Source organism: Mobula hypostoma, chromosome 5, assembly GCF_963921235.1.
Source record: "Mobula hypostoma chromosome 5, sMobHyp1.1, whole genome shotgun sequence".
Taxonomy (NCBI): Eukaryota; Metazoa; Chordata; class Chondrichthyes; order Myliobatiformes; family Myliobatidae; genus Mobula; species Mobula hypostoma.
The window spans coordinates 112,492,730-112,515,492 of record NC_086101.1 but is presented as its reverse complement, the minus strand read 5'-3'; the positions used below and the strand labels follow the sequence as shown (position 1 = coordinate 112,515,492).

General features: G+C 42.9%; 1 protein-coding gene across 1 annotated transcript in view; it reads right to left on the bottom strand.

Annotated features, from left to right (window-relative positions):
• Window positions 1–22,763, bottom strand: part of LOC134346922 (uncharacterized) — a 142,230-nt gene that overhangs the window by 103,918 nt on the left and 15,549 nt on the right. The window contains exons 4-7 of the mRNA XM_063048780.1: window positions 18,908–19,022; window positions 10,680–10,768; window positions 7,188–7,299; window positions 2,974–3,089 (exon numbers count right to left, since the gene is read on the bottom strand). Of these exons, the coding sequence (XP_062904850.1) occupies window positions 2,974–3,089; window positions 7,188–7,299; window positions 10,680–10,763 (312 nt within the window). The 5' untranslated portion in view covers window positions 10,764–10,768; window positions 18,908–19,022. The remainder of the gene's footprint in view (window positions 1–2,973; window positions 3,090–7,187; window positions 7,300–10,679; window positions 10,769–18,907; window positions 19,023–22,763) is intronic.

Here is a 22,763-nt window from a genome sequence, read left to right as displayed (position 1 = left end):
ACGGATGAGAGCTGGGATCAGAGGTGGGAGGGGGGGGAGGCTGATAGTGTCAGTGGAGAGGGGAGGTTTGGGGTGAGAGGAAGATGGAGCCTCTGAGTACCCAGGAGCTGACGGTGGGATCTGAGGGAGACGGGATTGCAGAGTATTGGTGGGGGAAGAGGAGACGGGAGTCACAATAGCAGCACATAAAGACCCGGCCTGGAGTTCAAGGCTGGAGTCACAGTTGGTGGTTGCGTAATCGCTGTGAAGGTGTCCATGGTCGTTGCTGGAGTCCGGGTTTTGAATATGCCCTGAGGTGTTGGAGCCAGCGAGATCAATGGCAGGGGCCGCAATCTGAAGTTCATGCCTGCTAGTTTCAGGGCCGGCAGGCTCTGAAGTCCGTAGATGTAGGATCTTGCGATCTTTGCCTAACATGACAAAGTCAAAAAAAACGGCGATTGCAGGCGTGAATCCGACGGAGGATGAAATAACGGGTAGGACCATAACAGACGGCGAAGAAAGTGTCCCGAAGGTGTGGAAGGGTCTGGGATAGGAACACCAAGTACCTCCTCATGGCGGAGAGAGTCGATTTCAGAGCTTGACGGGAGAAGCGGCGAGAGGCAGAGTCAATAAAATGTGAGTACCTGGGATCCTCAGAAGGTCCAAATTGAGAGGCTTGGAAACGAATCCTAAAGCCAACTGGAGTAAGTTGGCGACGGAGGCACGTTCCAAGAAAGGATATATGGCTGTGATAGCGAGTCTGAGTCAAAGTGTGGTCGAAAAGTTGAAGAGCCGAAGAAATTACAGATGGGGAGCAGTGAGAGATGGTTTCACTGAACTCCCGAACTGCACCTTCCAGCTTTTGGCACTCTCGGGAAACAAAGCCATCTTTCAGGAAGGAAATAAAACATACCAGAGTGAGACAGCAAGTTATTCCTGTACTCTTCACTTCCAAGGATGCATGCACCATCATGCATTGACTTACAACAAATACCAAGCTACAGGTCCAAGAGCAGCTGATTCTCACACAAAGCGTGGAGTTATAATAGAAAGCAAAAATTCTTAAACCTAAAGAGTGATCAAAATCCAATACATACATACATGGCACTGTTACTGCATGTTAAGCTATTACCTATATTACAAGTTTCTTATAGCCAAGGTGGGGGTTGGTGGTAGTGGGGATAACTCCCACTACCTATTAAATACTCCTGACAGCGTGCCACTCAAATAGCCACTGACAATCATAAGACCATAAGACAAAGGAGCAGAAGTCGGCCATTCGGCCCATTGAGTCTGCTTCACCATTTTATCATGAGCTGATCCATTTTCCCATTTAGTCCCACTCCCCCGCCTTCTCACCATAACCTTTGATGTCCTGGCTACTCAGATACCTATCAATCTCTGCCTTAAATACACCCAATGACTTGACCTCCACTGCCGCCCGTGGCAACAAATTCCACAGATTCACCATCCTCTGGCTAAAAAAATTTCTTCGCATCTCCGTTCTGAATGGGCGCCCTTCAATCTTTAAGTCATGTCCTCTCGCACTGGACTCCCCCATCATGGGAAACAACTTTGCCACATCCACTCTGTCCATGCCTTTCAACATTCGAAATGTTTCTATGAGGTCTCCTCTTATTCTTCTAAACTCCAAGCAGTACAGTCCAAGAGCAGTCAAACGTTCCTCATATGTTAACCTTCTCATTCCTGGAATCATTCTAGTGAAGCTTCTCTGTACCCTCTCCCAACGTCAGCACATCCTTTCTTAAATAAGGAGCCCAAAACTACACACAGTACTCCAAGTGAGATCTCACCAGCGCCTTATAGAGCTTCAACATCACATCCCTACTCCTATACTCTATTCCTCTAGAAATGAATGCCAGCATTGCATTCGCCTTCTTCACCACCGACTCAACCTGGAGGTTAACCTTAAGGGTATCCTGCACGAGGACTCCCAAGTCCCATTGCATCTCAGAACTTTGAATTCTCTCCCTTTTTAAATAACAGTCTGCCCATTTATTTCTTCTACCAATGTGCATAACCACTTTCCAACATTGTATTTCATTTGCCACTTCTTTGCCCATTCTCCCAATCTATCCAAGTCTCTCTGCAGACTCTGTTTCCTCAGCACTACCGGCCCCTCCACCTATCTTTGTATCATCAGCAAACTTAGCCACAAAGCCATCTATTTCATAATCCAAATCGTTGATGTATAACGTAAAAAGAAGCGGCCCCAACATGGACCCCTGTGGAACACCACTGGTAACCGGCAGCCGACCAGAATGGAATCCATTTATTCCCACTCTCTGTTTCCTGCCAATCAACCAATGCTCTATCCACGTATGTAACTTCCCCGTAATACCATGGGCCCTTATCTTGTTTAGCAGCCTCATGTGTGGCACCTTGTCAAAGGTCTTCTGAAAAACCAAATACACAACATCCACTGCATCTCCCTTGTCTAGCCTGCTTGTAATTTCCTCAAAAAATTGCAATAGGTTTGCAATCAAGTCCAGCTCCTGGTCTTCACGTGTGGTTCAGCTACTAAGCCTAGCGGAACCATTTCTACTGACAGGGAGAAGGGGCAAAGGTGGGTTACTGGCAACTTAAAACCAGTTGCTTCGGGCAGATGGGGCTCGTCCGCTGTGGTTGGCAGCTTATCTAGAAGGAAAACTGTGATCTCAAACCTCTGCCGCCTTCGGGCTATAACCCATTCATGGGAGAGGTTTCAGGAGTAAACCACAAGGGAAAAATATGGAACTGAAGTCCCTAAGGCAAGTCCTACATTGAATTCAACACTGAGTGGCAATTCCTGCGACACTGTTGGTGCCAAACTGTATCGGTCTCTGCCGTTCCTTTGGGTTCATCAGATGCATGGAGAGGGGGAGTTTGCTACATGGGGAGTCTGAACTTATGGGTTGGAAAATAATATGAAGCCAAGGTCAGATCAGCTATGATATTAATTTATTCATGTTACCCCGCACTTATTCATGTTACCTCATCCGGGCTTTCTTGATCAACTTTGATTGCCTCAGTCTTCTCTTTCTTCTTTGGACTTTGCATTTCGGTTTGCTTCATCATAGTTGGCTCACAACTGGCATCCACATGCTCCTCTTCAAAGCAAAGCAAGAACAAGGTCTCGATCAAACATAATCACACAGACAAGCAACAAGTAGTAATGCTCAAAGCTACCTTAGCCAAAGCAGAATTTTAAAAATTACACAGCAGCGTTAAGCAATACACACAAAGTGCTGGAGGAACTCAGCAGGCCAAGCAGCATCTATAGAAAAGAGTAAACAGTGGACATTTTCGGCCAAGACCCTTCATCAAGACTGGCAAGAAAGAGAAGTCAGAATAAGAAGGTTGGAGGGAGGGGAAGAAGAAATACAAGGTGGTAGATGACAGGTGAAATCAGAAGGGGGGAAGCGGTGAAGTAAAGAGCTGGGAAGTTGATTGGTGGAAGAGAAGAAAGTGGGAGGAGCACCAGAGGGAGGTGATGAGCAGGTAAGAGAAAGGGGGGGGGTCCATTACCAGAAGACACCACAGTATTAACGTGGATTTTCTTCACCAATGGAACAGATTTCTTTTTAATATGCAAAAATGCACATTTTAAAAAAGTCAAATAAATCCACCTACCATAAGTTCTGGCGTATAAGCCGAGAATTTGGCCCTAAATATTGGTCCTAAAATAGGGGGTCGGCTTATACAGAGGGTGCCAACTTTGGAAAAACAAATACACGGAAGGCAGATCGTATTTATTGGCTGTTTTTGAGTCTAATACAAAACAAAATACAAACGCTTATGAAATTTACACAAAAGATCTACAAAACACATTCTGTTTCTCAATTTACTTGTACAAACAGTTGTCGTCAAACGTTCAGAGCTTGAAGCTCCATTTGTTCCACTGTCGACGCATGAATTCTTTGAATGGTTTGTTTAAACTCACATCTAGTGGCTGACGCACGGACGTCAAACCACCGGGGATGTCCGTATTTTCAGCTTTCAAAGCTGCTTTTGTCTCACCTGACAGGTGTGCTTTGAACATGTCCCAGACAAGTAACGACTTTTCCTTCCTGAACCCTCAGGACGTCCATGCCACACCTCTTTAACCCACTTCGTCCATCTAGCCGCGTTCTTGAATGTAAACAACACCCCACGGGAATTTTTCTTTCTTTGGGAATGTTTTCTCTTAAAAATCACCATCGGTGGTAGTTTGGCCCCATCAGCCATACACGTTAACATGACAGTAAAATGTTGCTACTGGTGTCCAGTTGTTTTGACAAGGACTGTTTTCTCCCCCTTCTGATTGACAGTGCGGTTGCCAGCAAAATCAAAGAACATTGGCTTCTCGTCCATGTTACCAATCAGTGAGAGCGGGTAAGAATGTGCCTTTCAATGCATGATTACAAACAATTGGAAGACTGTAATCTTATTCTCAAGGTCGCTCGGCAACCTCTGAGCAATCTTTGTTTTTTGTCTCAACACAAGATCATGTCTATTCATAAATCTGGTGCACCAACTTCGCATAGCTTTGAAATTTTCGCTGACCACATGGTGTTTCTCGGCCCATTTCAACACTTGAACTCGAATCATTTCTCTGGTAACAATGTATCCAGACGATCGCTGGTGATTCACCCACTCTAAAACGTTCTGGCTACTGGCATGTTTTCCCGCGGTTTGCACATTTCGTCTTTGGCATTTCCCTCAGCATGTCCTCTGCCCTTCTCCACTCTCTCACTTGTTTCTCGTTTACACTAAACTTCTTAGCAGCTGCAGAATTATTCATTCCTTTAGCAAAATCAACAACCTTCAGCTTGAAGCCAGCATCATATCACATTTGTTTTAATCTTTTGTACATGGTGGTCACAAACTCAATACTGAGTACACGTACTGATCCCACCACCCCGTGTTGTTTTAACGAGATTACAGTGGTGCTAAATGGTTTCACGGGGGTTACATTTCAGAGGATTCTTTACCATTGGGAAGCTAATACAAACCTTCCCTCCCTGGTTTATTTATTGAGAATTCGCTTATAATGCTCTATAATGTGTAGGCCTATTTTCTTAGCAGGTACCAGTTCACAAAATTTCCAGGTTCCAGATCCGGCAAAGCTGAGTACCGGCATGTGAGATCTCGTGATTCTTTCTGGTTAAATCAAAAACCTCTACAAAAGGGGTCGGCTTATACAAAGGTAACATGAAAAAGTCACTTTTTTAACTTTGAAAATGGGGGGGGGGGGGGGTCGGCTTATACACCGGAATTTACGGTATACTGAATGGGAAATCGCTTTAAAACATTCCAGAAACTGCGGTGTTGTAACCAGTTCAAGAACCTTTGACATCGTCATCATAATGTGCTGTGTCCTATGACATGGGTGATCATGATGACCATGATCGTTCTTAGCAAGTTTTTTTTCTCTACAGAAGTAGTTTGACATTGCCTTCTTTTGGGCAGTGACTTTACAATAAGTGTGCCCTCAGCCATTATCCATACTCTTCAGATTATCTGCCTGGCATCAGTAGTGGTGTAACCAGGACTTGTAACATCAAACACTTGCTCCCAAGGCTTCTCATGGCCCTAATCGGAGGTGGGAGTGGAGGGGGCGGGGCTAAGCAAGTGCTACACTTTGCCCAAGGATGACCTGCAGGTTAGTGTCTCCTGTTACACTGCTCTGAGTCATTTCATCCCATACAGAGTTCTGCTGCCAAGAACCGTCCGGGTCCCGTGTTTCTAGTCCAAGTCCTAGCCCAGGCCCTGAATCCTAGTCTCATCCAGGGCCTGTGTCAATGTCCAGCATCGTTTCTTCCTTACTCACCTTGCTATCTCGATAAACCTTGTCCTGTTCCTAGTACTTCAGTGTCTGTGTCTTGCGTTTGGGTCCGCTACCAATGCCCCCTTGTAACATATACAAACCCCATTTCCAGAAAAGTTGGGATATTTTGCAACATTTGTGATGTACCACAATGGTAACATGCCTCTGTCCCAACTTTTGTTGAGTGTGTTGCAGCCATCAAATTCTAAATTTGTGTACATTTACAAAATACAATTAAGTTGGTCAGTAAAACTATTGAAAATCTTTTTTTTGTACTTTTGTCAGTTAAATAAAGGTTCACGTGAATTAACACACCACAGATTTTTGTTTTTATTGCATTTTGGAAAATATCCCATCTTTTCTGGAAATGGGGTTTGTACATCCTGAAATTCTTTTTCTTCGCAACCATCCGCAAAAACAGGAGTGCCCCAAAGAATGAATGACAGTTAAATGTTAGAACTCCAAAGGGCCCCCCAGCTCCCCCTCCCATGCAGAAGCAGCAGCAAAGCAACGATCTCCCCTCCCCAACAGCAAAAAAAAGGTAATATATGGTGAGCATATTTGCACCATCATCCATAAGTGGGTCTTAAGTGGCCAAACATTTTAATCCCCATTCCCGGTCTGGCGTGTTGGTCTATGGCCTCACAAGAGGAGCCCATCCTCAGGGTGGAGGGGCAACAAATTAGTAGCCTCCAACCTAATGGCATGAATATTGATTTCTCTTTCCAGTAAACAACTTCAACACCCCCACTTCCTCTATCAGCCACTCTGACCTTTTACCTCTTCTCACCTATCTAATACTTCCCCCTGGGCCCCCTCCTCCTATGGCCCACTCTCCTCTCCTATCAGATTCCTTCTTCTCCAGCCCTTGGCTTTTCCCATCCATCTGGCTTCACCTATCACCTTCCAGCTAGCTTCCTTTCCCCTCACCCCACCTTTTTATTCTGGCAAATTCCCCCTCCCTTCTCAGTCCTGAAGAAGGGTCTCAACCCAAAATGTCAACTGTCTATACATTTCCATAGATGCTGCCTGACCTGCTGAGTTCCTCCAGCATTTTGCCTGTGTTGCTTTGGATTTCCAGCATCTGCAGATTTTCTAGTGTATATGGTGACATATATATACTCTAATAATAATTTTACTTTTAACTTTGAAAAATTAAGTAGTGCAGAAGAGGACTAGTGAGTTAGTGTTCATGAACCAATCAGAAACTGGATGGCAGAGGGGAAGAAACTGTAGCTTATAGACTGGGAGAGCATCAGGACAACTGTGACGGCAGAAGGAGTTTTCAGCAGAGCCAGGGGTTCAGATGAATGATGCTTTAAAGGTGAAATTAAGTGTACTAGGTGGAGTCCCACAACCAAGTAACTGGTCAGAGGACTTCTTTAGCAGATTCCCCTACCTGATTTGGTGCCACTATCAGGCATACAACTGGAGTCAATGTTAACTGATGTGCTTAGGTTCAGCATCTTGGCAATACGCAGTGATTTCCTGAGAAAAGGCTTCTTGGCGTCCTACAGAAACAATGAATCAAAGCAGTATACACCATTATTTGTTTTTCGTAAATCTTTGTTATCAACACAAATCTAAATACGTTTTGCATAAGTGTGATCCAATACAATCAATATGGCGTGGCTAGACTTGTGTTTACACCTTACTCTAAGGCAGAACATTGCCGTGGTTCACTGGCGCCATCTTGCAACCTTGCTCCTGCAGCACTCCTCACTCCTTTAGATGTGTGGGAACAACACAAAATCAGCCCAAAGTGCATTCCTTCAGGAATGGAAACCATAAGACACAGGAGCAGAATTAGACCATTTGGCCCATCGAGTTTGCTTTACCATTTCATCATGGCAGATCCATTTTCCCTCCCAACCCCCATCTCCTGCTTTTTCCCTATATCCCTTCATGCACTGACTAATCAAGAATCTATCAACCTTTGCCTTAAATATACCCAAAGACATGGTCACCACAGCCGCCTGTGGCAACAGATTCCACAGATTCACCACTCTCTGGCTAAAGAAATTCTGCCTCATCTCCATTCTAAGTGGACGTCCCTCTATTCTGAGGTTATGTTCTCTGGTCTTAGAATCCCCCACCATAGGAAACAATCACTCTATCGAGGCCTTTCAACATTCGATAGGTTTCAATGAGGTCACCCCTCATTCTTCTGAATTGTGATGCAAGCCCAGAGCCATCAAATGCTGTTCACATGATAAACCTTTCAATCTCAGAATCATTTTCGTGAACCTCCTTTGATCCCTCTTCAATGGCAGCATATCCTTCTTTAGATAAGGGGTGCAAAGCTGCTCACAATACTTCGAGTGAGTTCTCACCAGTGCTTTATAAAGTCTCAACATTATACCCTTGCTTTTAAATTCCAGTCCTCTTAAAATGAATGCTAACACTACATTTGCCTTCTCACCACCGACTCAACCTGCATTTTAACCTTTAGGGAGTCCTGCACGAGAACTCCCAGGGAAGATGGGTGAAGTATACACAAGGGGATTGTCTCAGGCCAGTCCTGTGGTTTCATTTTAAAAAAAGCATCGAGAACATCTTGGACCCAGATTCCTATAAAGCTAAGACAATTTAGTGCAATAGATTCTAATCATTTCTTGCTCTAGCACGCAGACACAATCTGATTTACAGAAAGCAATCCAATCATTTCTTTGTATCTTTGCTCTCAGCTATCATGCCAGACATAACAGCAATAGCTGCCCATTTATTTTAGTAGAGCATGGCCAGGGTATCAGTTGTACACTGTGGCCTTCCTATCATCTGGAATCAATCTGGCCATTCTCCTCTGACCACTCTCATTAACATGGCGTTTTTGCCCACAGAACTGCTACTCACTGGCTGTTTCTTTTGGTTTTTGCACCATTCTCTGTAAATTCTAGAGACCTTTGTGTGTGAAGATCCCAGGAGATCAGCAGTCTCTGAGATACACAAATGACCCTGTCTGACACCAACATTCAAACTCACTTAGACAAAAATTTCTTCCTCATTCTAATGTTTGGGCTGAACGACAACTGAATCTTTTGATCACGTCTACATGTTTTTATGCATTGAGATGCTGCCACACGATTTACTGATTAGATATCTACATTAACGATGAGTGTATTTAGATTTGAAAATTCCACAATTATCTTGCATTCCCAAAGCACTTGGGTACCACCAAAGAAAGTGAACATTTAGCCCATTAGATTAGCTCTTTGAGAAGAATGATGAAAATATCGTGGAAGAACAGACTAACAAATAAAGAAGTGTTCTGAAAAGAAGATACGAATCAAGAAACAGCAACTGGAATTTCTGGGATGTACTGAGGAAAGAGAAGCTTGAACACCTTGCAGTGATGGGAAAAATTGATGGAAGAAAAAAAATCGCAGGTGACAGCACATGACATTCATAAGTTACATTGAGGGATGGAAGACCATGATTGCCCACTTCATACGACTTGGTACATAGTTATAATGATGATGATCAGCCTTCACAACAAGTGCTAAATGATCAGTTGAGATTGCTGGTGTGTTACATATTCACCTTCCAGGGCCTGAGGGTGTTATTGCTAACCTCAGCTTTCTAGCACAGCAACATGACCCTTCCAAAGGGTCAGAATTGTTTGCGATAAAGTTAAACTTCTAACCAATATTCCTTGCTCAGCTTCTTTTAAACAAGTAAACAGTGAGGTCTTGTAGGCCCATGTTTAATCAACACAAGACAATGGGGTTATGTTAACTGGCCTGCATCAAGCCAGACAAAGTTTGCTAAGTTACTTGCACCATTGTGACTGAGTTCCAGGAAGCTTGCAAAATCAGACTGAGTATATCAAACATGGTCACAGGTATAGTTGATCAATCAATAGTCGGGATATTTGTGTACACACAGAGTCAGCCTCACAGCATTAATCTTGGGTGTCTGGGATCTCTATCCAGTAGCTTTTAGATCATCTGTGTGAATTATCTCAGCAAAGGAAACTGAAAGAAAATCACAGCAAAACAATATAAATATTAGAAAGAATTGAGGTTTGTTAGGAATGACACAGAAAATGACAGAAAGAAGAGCTAAAACTCATTCTTCAGTTTCTGTAACAGACAACTCATTTGTCAGCAACTCATTGGTACGTTCTTCTAGTTCGTAAGAATTGTACCTGTGTTTGGAAATCCTTTGTAGTTTATAAACCTTGTGTAATTTGGAAACAACTTATGAACCAGAAATCCTCTGCGAGTTTTAAATGTGTGTAAAGAGCTATTTGCCTAATTTAAATGTGTATCATTAACAATAAAATAAACTGTGATCAAACTACTCATTAGCTAGAAGTATGTCAAACTAATTCATTGCTGGAAATATGTCCTCCTTGGTGGGGTGGGAGGGGGGCACGGAGCCCCTCTGCTCAAATAGTGGATGATGGCAGTTAGGCCTCGCCACAGAAACCGGACAGGGAAGTAAACTAGTCTTTGAAGAGTAGGTTGATACATAATAACTTTCTGATAGTAAAGGTACCCATAAATACCTATACTGGATGGGGTTTAAAATCCCCTTCAGATGCTGGGGCTTAGCGGACAGCAAACTCAATACCATCACACTGCTGGTGTAAGAGAGCAGGGAAGAATTAAAAAAGCACAAGTGATGCAAACGAAAGGGAGAATAGGGGGAGGAAGGGAAAAAGAAACAGCAAGCAAAAGAGAGCCATCAGTGGCAATTAAGTCTGCCAGGTTACCAGGTATACAATCATCAATGTAAGGTCAGTTCCCCAAAACATTAATTAGAGTTCTCTCTTCAAGGACATTGCCTAATCTGCTGAGCATTTCAGCACATTTTGCTTATAATTTTTTTTAAAACACAGACATGTTTGAGTATGAAAGTCCACAGAGCAAATGAATTGACACTTCACCTTCTCCGATTTTGCAGCAGGTGTTTCAGTGAGCCACAGCTTGGGAAGATCACTGTTCCCTGTCAGCGTTGAGTTTTCATTCATATCTTCTTCAAAAACAAAAGATATCAGCTTAATATGTTTCATCAGACAGAAATGGTTCAGCTTAAGATGATAGGAAAAACACAGGAGTAGGAGGTGGTCATTCAGATCAGCAAGTTAATTCTGTTTTACAAGTTGATTTCATAACAACCCCTTGTGGGGTATGGGTGTCCAGGGAGGGGTAACACTTATGGTGAAGGGGTTAGCTGTGGCTATTGCGGGGCAGTTTGCTCACCTTTGGTCTCCACTGGACATTCAGCTCTCACAAGTGGCTCCAAGTAGCTGTCTGCATGTGGCAGCAGCCACACCCTCATATATCACGTTGACAGGCGCATTAAACCAGGTGAGGGTAGCCAGCGGCCTCATATCCCAGTAAGATAGGGACATGACTGTCCTGGCTTGCAAAGTCAGCTCTGGCAGACTAAGTGGATGAGATGCACAGTGAGATCCATGGCCAGGAAGACAATACTGCAACGCTCTGTGGAGACCAAAGGGCATGGAAAGGCACAGGAGAAATCATGATCATCCACTGCAAGCAAGGAAGACTCAGTTTGTGACACATGCTAGGACAGGCATGTACACATCTCTCCATTTGTCACACTTGTTCGTACAACTGGATCCAGACTTCAGAAGGTGAGAGAGTGCAACCGCCCAATGCAACAGCTTTTCCACTTAAAAACTTCCGGACAGGTTTCCTGTCATCGTCAGACACGATGGATAACGACCACCACCTAGCAACCCCCTAACCTATCCGATGCTCTGAGTCAAATGAATCAGAATGCAGCTTAAAAGAAAAAAAAATGCCAGCTTTCCACTACTCTTCCTGTGAAAAAAAAACTATGAATTCACTCCTCTGTTCTAACATCAACTCTTTTCCTCCCACCAGTCCCATGAGTCTTTGGAAACCTCTGCCCCCACAGGGTGGCTGAAACAGAATGCTTGGATATTTTTAAAGGCAGAGAGTCAAAGATTCCTAATAATCAAGAGGGAAGTAGTTTACTGGGGGTAGGCAGGAATGTGGAGCTGAAGTCACAATCACATTAGCCACAATGTTATTAAATGACACAGTGGATCATTTCAAAGTTTGAAACCAATTTCAAGTCAGGATTCAGATTTGCAGATAAGTAGTTGCAGGGTGAAAACTTCATACAATTTAGGATATGGTAATAGACTATTAGATGGTGGCATGTTTACTGACAGTATTTAATACTTGACAGCACTGAAAACCAACTCTTGACTTAAAGAGCTTCACACATTTCTCTTAGAACATTTTCCTGAGTGTCAACATCTCTGAAGATCTATCCTGGAACATACTGATGTAATTTGAAGAAGGCAGACCAGTGACTATAATTCATTTAGAGCTTCAAAAGATTTGGTATGTCACCGAAGACTCTTAGCAAATTTCTGCAGATGTACCGTGGAGAGCACTTTAACTGCTAGGTATAGAGGGGTCACTGCACATGATCGGGGAAAGCTGCAGAAGGGTGCAAACTCAGCTAGCTCCATTGTGGGACTAACCTTCCCAGATTTGAGGACAACTTCGAATGGCGATGCCTGAAAAAGCATCATTAAAGATCCCCACCACTGAGGATGTGCCCTCTTCTCATCACTACCATCAGGGAAAAAATACAGAAGCCTGAAGACACACACTCAACATTTTAGGAATAACTTCTTCCCCTCCACTAACAGAGGTCTGAACAGACATGAACACTACCTCACTATTTTTGCTCTCTTTTTGCACTAACTTAATTTTAAAAATTAATATACATTTCTATTGCAATTTTATAATTTACGTAGTGTACTGTACTGCTGCTGCAAAACAACAAATCTCACGACACATATCAGTGATATTAAACCTAATTCTAATCATGTTGGCTCATACATAAATTTCCTGATAATGATTGACTGACAGATGGACAGATGCAGCGTGCAATAGGTCCTTCAAGCCACGCCACCCAGCAATCCCCTGATTTAACCCTAGCCTAATCACGGGACAATTTACAATGTCCAATTAACCTACCAACTGGCATGTCTTTGTAGTGTAGGAAGAAAGCGGGGCACTCGGAGGAAACCCACTCTATCATGGGGAGAACCCACAAACTCCTTACAAGCAGCAGCAAGAATTGAAACTTACTCACCAGCACTGTAAAGCATTGTACAAACCACTACACTACCATACAGCTATGCTATCATTCAAATTAGACAGTTGGAATAAAACAAGACTCAGAGCCTTTGCTTACAGTGTAAATTAAATTTGGACGACTTCAACTTCACCAGAAATGATACACAGGACTAAAAAAGTTCATCCTTTAACAATGCTATAAAAATTTCTAATATCTTCCTTGATCCTCTGTGACAAAATTGCTAATTCAATTTTCAACCTTTAAAGCAAGCATCAATATTGATAAAGTCTCCAGGCCTTCTCTATTCCTGTGGCAATAATTTTTCAAGTGTTAAGTGAATGATGCAAATTCTCAACATCTTAAATTCCTTTAAGACTTGGGTGATCTAATCAAAGATTTACATGATTTGTATTTCTATACAACCAACATACATCAAAGTTGCTGGTGAATGCAGCAGGCCAAGCAGCATCTATAGGAAGAGGCGCAGTCGACGTTTCAGGCCGAGACCCTTCGTCAGGACTAACTGAAGGAAGAGTGAGTAAGGGATTTGAAAGCTGGAGGGGGAGGGGGAGATGCAAAATAATAGGAGAAGACAGGAGGGGGAGGGATAGAGCCGAGAGCTGGACAGGTGATAGGCAAAAGGGGATAAGAGAGGATCATGGGACAGGAGGTCCGGGAAGAAAGACAAGGGGGCGGGGGGGTGACCCAGAGGATGGGCAAGAGGTATATTCAGAGGGACAGAGGGAGAAAAAGGAGAGTGAGAGAAAGAATGTGTGCATAAAAATGAGTAACAGATGGGGTACGAGGGGGAGGTGGGGCCTTAGCGGAAGTTAGAGAAGTTGATGTTCATGCCATCAGGTTGGAGGCTACCCAGACGGAATATAAGGTGTTGTTCCTCCAACCTGAGTGTGGCTTCACCTTTACAGTAGAGGAGGCCGTGGATAGACATGTCAGAATGGGAATGGGATGTGGAATTAAAATGTATGGCCACTGGGAGATCCTGCTTTCTCTGGCGGACAGAGCGTAGATGTTCAGCAAAGCGGTCTCCCAGTCTGCGTCGGGTCTCGCCAATATATAAAAGGCCACATCGGGAGCACCGGACGCAGTATATCACCCCAGACGACTCACAGGTGATATACTGCGTCCGGTGCTCCCGATGTGGCCTTTTATATATTGGCGAGACCCGACGCAGACTGGGAGACCGCTTTGCTGAACATCTACGCTCTGTCCGCCAGAGAAAGCAGGATCTACCAGTGGCCACACATTTTAATTCCACATCCCATTCCCATTCTGACATGTCTATCCACGGCCTTTGATGTATGTTGCTTGAATTTCCAGCATCTGCAGGATTCCTGTTGTTTGTATTTCTATATCTCTGCTCTTGATCTCCCTTCTAATAAAGTTAAACCACAATGTTGTTCACCCAACACAGAAGCCACTGGAACTGCCGGCAGATTTTACCGCATCTGTAACTGCCTTTGAACCAAGTAACTTGCTACGTTACTTCAGCAACATTTGGCGGTCTGGTTAAGCAAAGCCGAAGTCATAAGACCTCCTGAAGAGAAAACACGATAACCCTTTTCGCTTTTAACGGGAATCCTCTAATTTCTAAAGATAAATATTAGCTTCATTTGTCAAATAAAATGTAGTATCACTGGCACATGTTATGAAATTTGTTGTCTTTGCAGCAGCAGTACAAAGCAATACATAATAGAGAAAAATAACTAAAACTGTGATTACAGTAAATACATACATATATATCAATTAAATAAGTAGCACAAAATTATAGAAATATAAAAGTAGTGAGGTTGTGTTCATGGGTTCAATGTCAATTCAGAAATCTGATGACAGAGGGGAAGGAGCTATTTCTGAATCGTTAAGTGAGTTCCTTCAGGCTCCTGTACCACCTTCCTGATGGCAACAATGAGAACAGGGCATGTCCAGTTGATGGGGGCCCTTAATGACGGATGCCGCCTCTTTGGGGCACAGTTCCTTGAAGATATCCTGGATACGATAGAGGCTAGTGCCCATGATGGAGCTGACTAATTTTACAACTCTTTGCAGCCTACTTTGATCCTGTGCAATAGACCCCCCCCCCGCCGCATACCAATAACGGTGATGCAGCCAATTAGAATGCTCCTCACAGTACATCTGTAGAAATTTATGACGCACATAGTGAAGGGCATCACTTGAGTTGAGAATATGCATGGGGTAGCCTTCAGCACCAACAGAGCATGACAATAGCTTACAAACCAAAACTATACATCTTTGGGATCTGTGAGGAAACTGGACCAGCCGGAGGAAACCCACAGGGAGAACCTACAAACACTTACAGACAGCAGCAGTAGTTGAATCCTGCTCTTACAGCTGAGATTATATGCTACTCACTCCACCCTAATTTCATGATCACCATTGTTAACACTTGGTCATTCATTTAGTGCCTTGTTGTATGATGTGGGTGATCATGGTCTTTCCATAACCATGATTGTTCTCGGCAAATTTTGCTACAGAAGTGGTTTGCCATTGCCTTGTGGGCAGTGTCTTTACAAGATAGGTGACTGTAGCCATTATTAACACTCTTCAGAGATTGTCTGCCTGGCATCAGTAGTCGCATAACCAGGGCCTGTGATGAGCACCCGCTGCTCCCATGGCTTCAAGTGACCCTGATCGGGGTGGTGGGGCTAAGCAGCTGCTTCACTTTGCCCAGGGTAGTGGAGGGAAGGAGCACCTTAGACCTCCTTTGATAGAGACTCATCTCCATCCCGACACCCAAATGTTAATGATACTATGTTTTAAAGATAAATTCTGAATAAACTATTTTATTAAAAATTAGTCAGCTGCTTTTGTGAGATCTGAACTATTTCTGAATTATTATCAAGGTGTTTTTCTCCATTAATTTAATCACTGTACATGTTTTAATATTCAATATTTCCCTAGAATGCCATCTTCACAAAATGTACAGTACTGTGCAAAATTCTTAGGCACATAATACATAGGCAGGGTGCCTAAGACTTTTGCTCATACCGTATTTGTTAATGTGGAGCAGAGAGCAAATTTGTAAATCTGGCAGAAGCAAAGGATTTTGGAACTGGCAAAGGTGGAGTGCCACGGGAGTGCTGTGGGACAGAAAAGGAGTACCAAAGGCGGGGGGTGGGGGGTGGTGGCGTGAATGCAGACACACCCAGCCCTGAGATATCAGGCGAGGTTATTTGATTCCAAACAATTGATTTATTGATTATTACAAAATGTCCCTCTGGTGCTACTCGCTCCCTCCCTGATTCTTCTTCCTGCCTCTTTCCCATCCTCAGTCCCCAACAAAGACCTACATCAGAATCAGGTTTATCATCACTCACATGTCATGAAATTATATTTTTTTTCCAATGGCAGTGGTACAGTGCAAAACATAAAATTACTACAGTACTGTGCAAAAGTCTTAGGCACCCTAGCTATATATATGTGCCTGAGACTTTTGCACAATATTGTATTATTTGATCCCCAATCACTCTGTTCAAGAGTGCTTTTTCTGTAGATCCTAAATTTAGGCTGAACACAATGCAAGCACCCTCAGTGTGCCTCAACAGTGTATTTCATGGCATAAAGAGTCCGCAGAACCACAGTGGTGAAACATTACTCTATCTCTTACAGCTTCTGTGAGATTAGCACTAGTTAGCAACAGATTAGGATCAACTCTAAAATAAGGACTTTTGCTCAGTAGAAATAAAGTTGGCTCTGCTCCACCTCCTTTCACACAGGACATTTGCATACTACAAATACAATGGAAAATGGATTAGCAAGCACACAATCATATCCAATGCTGACAAAGGGTCTTATATCTGACTGTTAATTGTTTTTGTTTCCACAAGTGTTGCCAGACCTGAGTATAGTTCAGCTGCCCAGTATCTGCAGTTTAAAAAAATTTTGACCCAGCGGTGCCTAACTTGGGCGACATGGTGGAGATACGTTTCTACCAAAGTAGGCGTAAGGCACCCCTTCCCTCCACTAGCCAGCAGGTCACCCATGGGCAAGGTCTCACACCTGCTCAGCCCCTGAAAAAGGATCATGTTAAGCCACTAGAGCAGGTGGTGCATGATCCTATGAGGGGCTGGTGCATATCACAAATCCTGGTTATGCGACCACTGACGCCAAGCAAACAATCTCGGAAGAATATTGATAACGTCTGGGATCACTTATTTGATAAAGACACTGCCCAGAAGAAGGAAATGGCAAACCACTTCCGTAGAAAAATTTGCCAAGGACAATCATGGTCAGGGAAAGACCACGATTGCCCACATTATACGAAACAGTACATAACAAACCTAACTCCTGGGGCACTTACACAACCTCTACCTAACAGTTCCCTGTCCACCCAAACTGTATTGGCTTATAGCATCAGGTCCACCACCTTCAAAAGGGTTATTGTTCCACCCCCCCCACCCCCCAAGAGATACAGCATGGTAATAGGCCCTCTTGGCTCAACGAGCCTGTGTTGCCCAATTCTAGCCATGTGATAAACACGGAGATTCTACAGATACTGGAAATCCAGAGAAACATATACACAAAATCCTGGAGGAACTCAGTAAGTCAGGCAGCATCTATGGAAAGGGATAAACAGTTGACATTTTGAGCCAAGACCTGTCATCAAGACACCCATGTGACCAATTAACCTACTAACCCGTACGTCTTTGGAATGTGGCAGGAAAACGGAGCAACCCAGACACACAGTCATGAGCAGAACATAAAACCTCCTGACAGAAAATGGCGGGAATTGAACTCGGGCTGCTGTCACTGTAACAGTGACCTGCTACATTACATTGTGGTCCTCCCTATAGCACCCATAGGTTATAAAATTTGCTGATAATACCGCTTGTGGGCCAAATCAAAAGGGTGATGAATCAGCATACAGGAGTGAGATTAAGAATTTTTGGCTGAGTGGTGTCAAAACAACAACTTCTCACTCATGTCAGTAAGACCAAGGAACTGACTATAGACCAGGAGAGAGAAACCAGAGGTCCATGAGCCAATCATCATTGGAGGATCAAAAATGGAGAGGGTTAGCACCTTTATACTCCTGGAAATCACTATTTCCGAGGACCTGTCCTGGACCCCGCACGTAAGTGCCATTGTGAAGAAAGCACGGCAGTGCTTCTATTTCCTTAGGACTTTGCGGAGATGGGTTTGACATATAAAACTTAGACAACGTCTATAGATTTGTGGTGGAGAGTATATTGACTGGTTGCATCACAGCCTGATATAGAAACATGAATGCCTTTGAACGGAAAATCCTAAAAAAGAAGTGGATTTGGCCCAGTACATCAGGGGTAAAGCCCTCCCAACCACTGAATACATCTACATGAAATGCTGTTGTAGGAAAGCAGCATCCATCATCAGAGATCCCCATCATCCAGGTTATACTCTCTTCTTGCTGCTGCCATCAGGTAGAAGGTACAAGAGCCTCACGACTTGCACCACCAGGTTTGAGAATAGTATTACCCCTCAACCATCACACAAAAAATGGATAACTACACTTACTTGCCCATCTATTGAGCTGTTCCCACTGCCAATGATCTCACTTTAAGGACTCTTTATCTTATTATTTCATGTTCTTGTTAGTTATTTTCTATTTATTTATATTTGCATTTGCAGTTTGTTCTCTTCTGTACTGGTTGATCTGTCACTGATCCTGTTATAGCTACTATTCCATAGATTTGCTGAGCATGCCCAGAGGAAAATGAATCTCAGTTTTGTATATCTACTTTGATAATAAAATTTACTTTGAATTGGAGAAAATTGGCTGATGTACACTTTAACTTCAATAACCTTCCTTGTTCAATGAACCACTGCCTTCCCCGAGCCTCGTAAAAAACAGACAAGAATGCTAAAGAAACGGCACGGTTGCGGCCCAATGCACGGAAAGGAACAACTTCCCTAGATTAAGTAGGACATTAAGGAAAACACTACACTTGAGGAAATGTTGATACACTTCTGCCTAGGACTGTCACTGGTTGTCTCATTCACACTCCGTACCTTCCTGTGGGAGGGGTATACCACAGATAGCTTTCTCCTTCAAACGAAGAGCTCCTGGCGATTTCTCTGCACTCGTGACACATGGCGACCTCCTTGGAGAAATACCCTCTGAAGCCTATCAGTTACACATGGATAAAATTAAAAACGGAACCATTAAGTTTAATACTTAAGTTTAGCCAAGATTTTTTTATAAACTTTCAAAATAAACTTCATTCATAATAAAAAAAAATTACAAGAATGGTAAGGTGCTAAGTTACAGGGCAGGACCTGCAGGATTGTGATCTCAGGATTGCGACCCATGCTATGTGCTAGCGAGGCCAGAAATAGGAAGATTATACAATTTAACACGTGGGTAAGGAATTCGTGTAGGAGGAAGGGCACATGAATTTTGGATCATTGAGCTCTCTTCCAAGGAAGGGGAGACCTGTACAGAAGAGATGGTTTATACCTGAACTGGAGGGGGATTAATATACTAGTGGGAAGGTTTGCTAGTGCTGCACTGGGGGGACTTAAAATGAGAGTTGCACAGTGCAGAACAGATAGAGGAGAGGTTGCGGCGACAGATGTTGTTAAGACCTCAGACAAAGTCAGGAATCAAAAGGTTGAGCATGGTGCAACTAAGGTCCTGAGCTGCGTAAATTTCAGTGCTAGAAGTATTGTAGGAAAGGCAGATGAGCTCAGTGCATGGATGAACACATGGAATTATGATATCATATCCGTCAGTGAGACTTGGTTGCAGGAGGGGCAGGACTGGCATCTCATTATTCCGTTGTTTTTGATGCAACTGAGGGTTTCCCCCTGCAGTCAAAACATACCAGTTAGAAGGTTAATTGCCTACAGTTAGACTAGGGTTAAATAATGGGATTGCTGGGAGGTACAGTTCAAAGCACTGGAAGGGACTATTCAGCACTGTATCTTAATAAGTATAAATAGATAATATAAAGTAAATCATGCAATCCCTTTCAATTTTGTGTTATATGTCAATACTTTCAGTACAATTCTATTGCATTCCTTAAAACCAATAGGACTGCTACTCCACATGAGCCCCCCCCACCCCCCTTGGGTGGTACACTACTCTCAGCCCCAATCTCCTGCCTTCTCCCCATATCGCTTCATGCCCTGACCAATCAAGAATCTGCTAACTTCTGTCTTAAATATACATAAAGACTCTGCCTCCAGTTTCACCACTCTCTGGCTATAGAAATTCCTCCTCATCTCCCTTTCAGAAGAACACCCCTCTATTCTGAGGCTGTGTCCTCTGATCTTAGACTCTCCTAATACAGGACACATCCTCTCCACATCCATTCTATTGAGGCCTTTCACCATTCAATAGGTTTTAATGAGGTTACCCCTCATTGTTCTGAATTCCAGTGAATACAGGCCCAGAGCCATCAGACGCTCTTACTATGACAAGCCATTCAATCCTGGAATCATTTCCGTGAACCTCCTTTGAACCCTCTCGAGTTTCAGCACATCCTTTCTAAGATAAGGGGCCCAAACCTGCTCATAATACTCCAAATGAGGCCTTTATAAAGTCTCAACATTACATCCTTGCTTTTATATTCAAGTCCTCTTGAAATGAATGCTAACATTGCATTTGCCTTCCTTACCACAGACTCAACCTGCAAATTAACCTTTAGGGAATCCTGCACAACAACTCCAAGTCTCTTTGCACCTCAGCTTTTTGTATTTGCTCTCCATTTAGAGAATAGTCAACCCTTTCATTTCTTCCATCAAAGTGCATAGCCATACACTTTCTAACGCTGTATTCCATCTGCCATTTCTTTGCCCATTCTCCTAATCTGTCTAAGTCCTTCTATATCCACTCTACTTTCTCAAAACTGCCTACTTCTCCACTTAGTTTCATATCATCTGCAGACTTTGCAACAAAGCAATCAATTCCATCATCCAAATCATTGACATATAACGCAAAGAGAATCAGTCCCAACACAGATCCCAGTGGAACACTGCTAGTCACCAGCAGCTAGTCAGAAAAGGCTTCCCTTATTCCCATTCTTTCCCTCCTGTAAATCAGCCACTGCTTTATCCATTCTAGAATCTTTCCTGTAATTCCATGGGCTCGTGGCTTATTAAACAGCCTCATGTGTGGCACCTTGTCAAAGGCCGTCAACCCTGCTAGTGTTCTTTCCCAATCAATTCTGGCCAATTCCTCTCACATGCCTCTGTAATGCCTTCACTCCAATGTAATACAGATACATTTGACTTTAGTTTCTCCTTCTCAAATTTCAGGGTGAATTCGATCACATTATGATCACTTTCCCCCAAGGGTTCTTTTACCTTAAGCTCTCTAATCAGTTCTGGCTCATTGCACAAAACCCAATCCAAAATAGCTGATCCTCTAGTGGGCCCCCATGACTATTATAAATTGGCCTTTGGAATGCATCTTCTATTTCCCGTTGTAATTTGTAGACCACATCCTTACTACTATTTGGGGGTCTGTATACAACACCCATCAGGGTCTTTTTACCTTGGCAGTTCCTTAGCTCTACCCACAATAATTCAACACCTTCTGACACTTTTTCTAATGATTTGATCTTCATTTTAACCAACAGAGCAACGTTGCCCCTTCTGCCTTCCTGCCTATCCATTCAATTCAATATGTGTCCTTAGACATTAAGCTCCCAGCTATACTATTTCAGCCAAGATTCAGTGATGTCTACTACATCAAAGCTGCCAATCATCAGAGATCCCCACCACCCAGGTCATGCTCTCTTCTCGCTGCTGCCATCAGGTAGAAGGTACAGGAACCTCATAACTCGCACCAACAGGTTCAGAGAGTTACTACCCCTCAAACATCAGGCTCTTGAATAAAAGTAAATAATAACATTCGCATGCTCCATCTATTGAAATGTTCTCACACCAGTTATCTCACTTCAAGGACTCTTTGTCTTGTTATCTAATGTTCTCGTTATTTATTGTTATTTATTTATATGTGCATTTGCATAGTTTGTTGTCTTCTGCACTCTGGTTGACCTTTCAATGATTCTGTCATAGTTACTATTCTATAGATTTATTTAGTATGTCCACAGGAAAATAAATCTCAGCGTTTTATTTGATGATTTTTTTTGGATAATAAAAATTACTTTATATTTTTGCTCGCTTTATCGGCATGTGAAATTATACACTTTGAAGACTTCTCTCCCTGGAAAAAATTACTGAGACTGGGCAGGTAATATGAGATTGCTCTGAAATTATTTGATAGAGTAAAGGTTGAGAGAATGCTTCAAAGTTGCCAGTGTGTCCAGAATTAGAGGCCAAAAACACTATTCTCTCTTGTTGGAAACCACAGTTTTCTTAAAAAAAACTTTTTATAAGATTGGTACCTTTTAACAAACTCATGTACTTTTCAGAGGATGTGGTGGTTTATCCCCACTCACTGGCAGAAAGTGGTATAACAGCTAAACGAATGGTTTATCACCTTACTCATTTTTCATTGGCTAACCTGATGTAATTGTCTAATTAGGCATCCTTTTAACTAGTTTAGTCCTATCCAAGGAGTGTCTTACCTTATCTATACAAGTGATGGATTTTTCAGAGATTTTTCATCTTTGCTTCTTTATTCCTTTGTCTTTGCATCAATAGCATTGTTTCTCAGCTCTTTATGTAGTTTGTTTAGTATTTGTATGTTTGTACTCTAAATTAAACTGAAATCTTGGAATTAAGACTGTTTATTATTCCTGACTCCTGGAAGAACCCCAAGGATCAGAAATTAAACAGTCCCAACACCCTCCTGGATTTATCCGAGGAAACCCCTTTAACCAGAGGCTGATAAGACAATGGAATTCACTGTCTCAGAGAGCGGCTGAGACAATTAGCAAATACATTTAAGAGAACA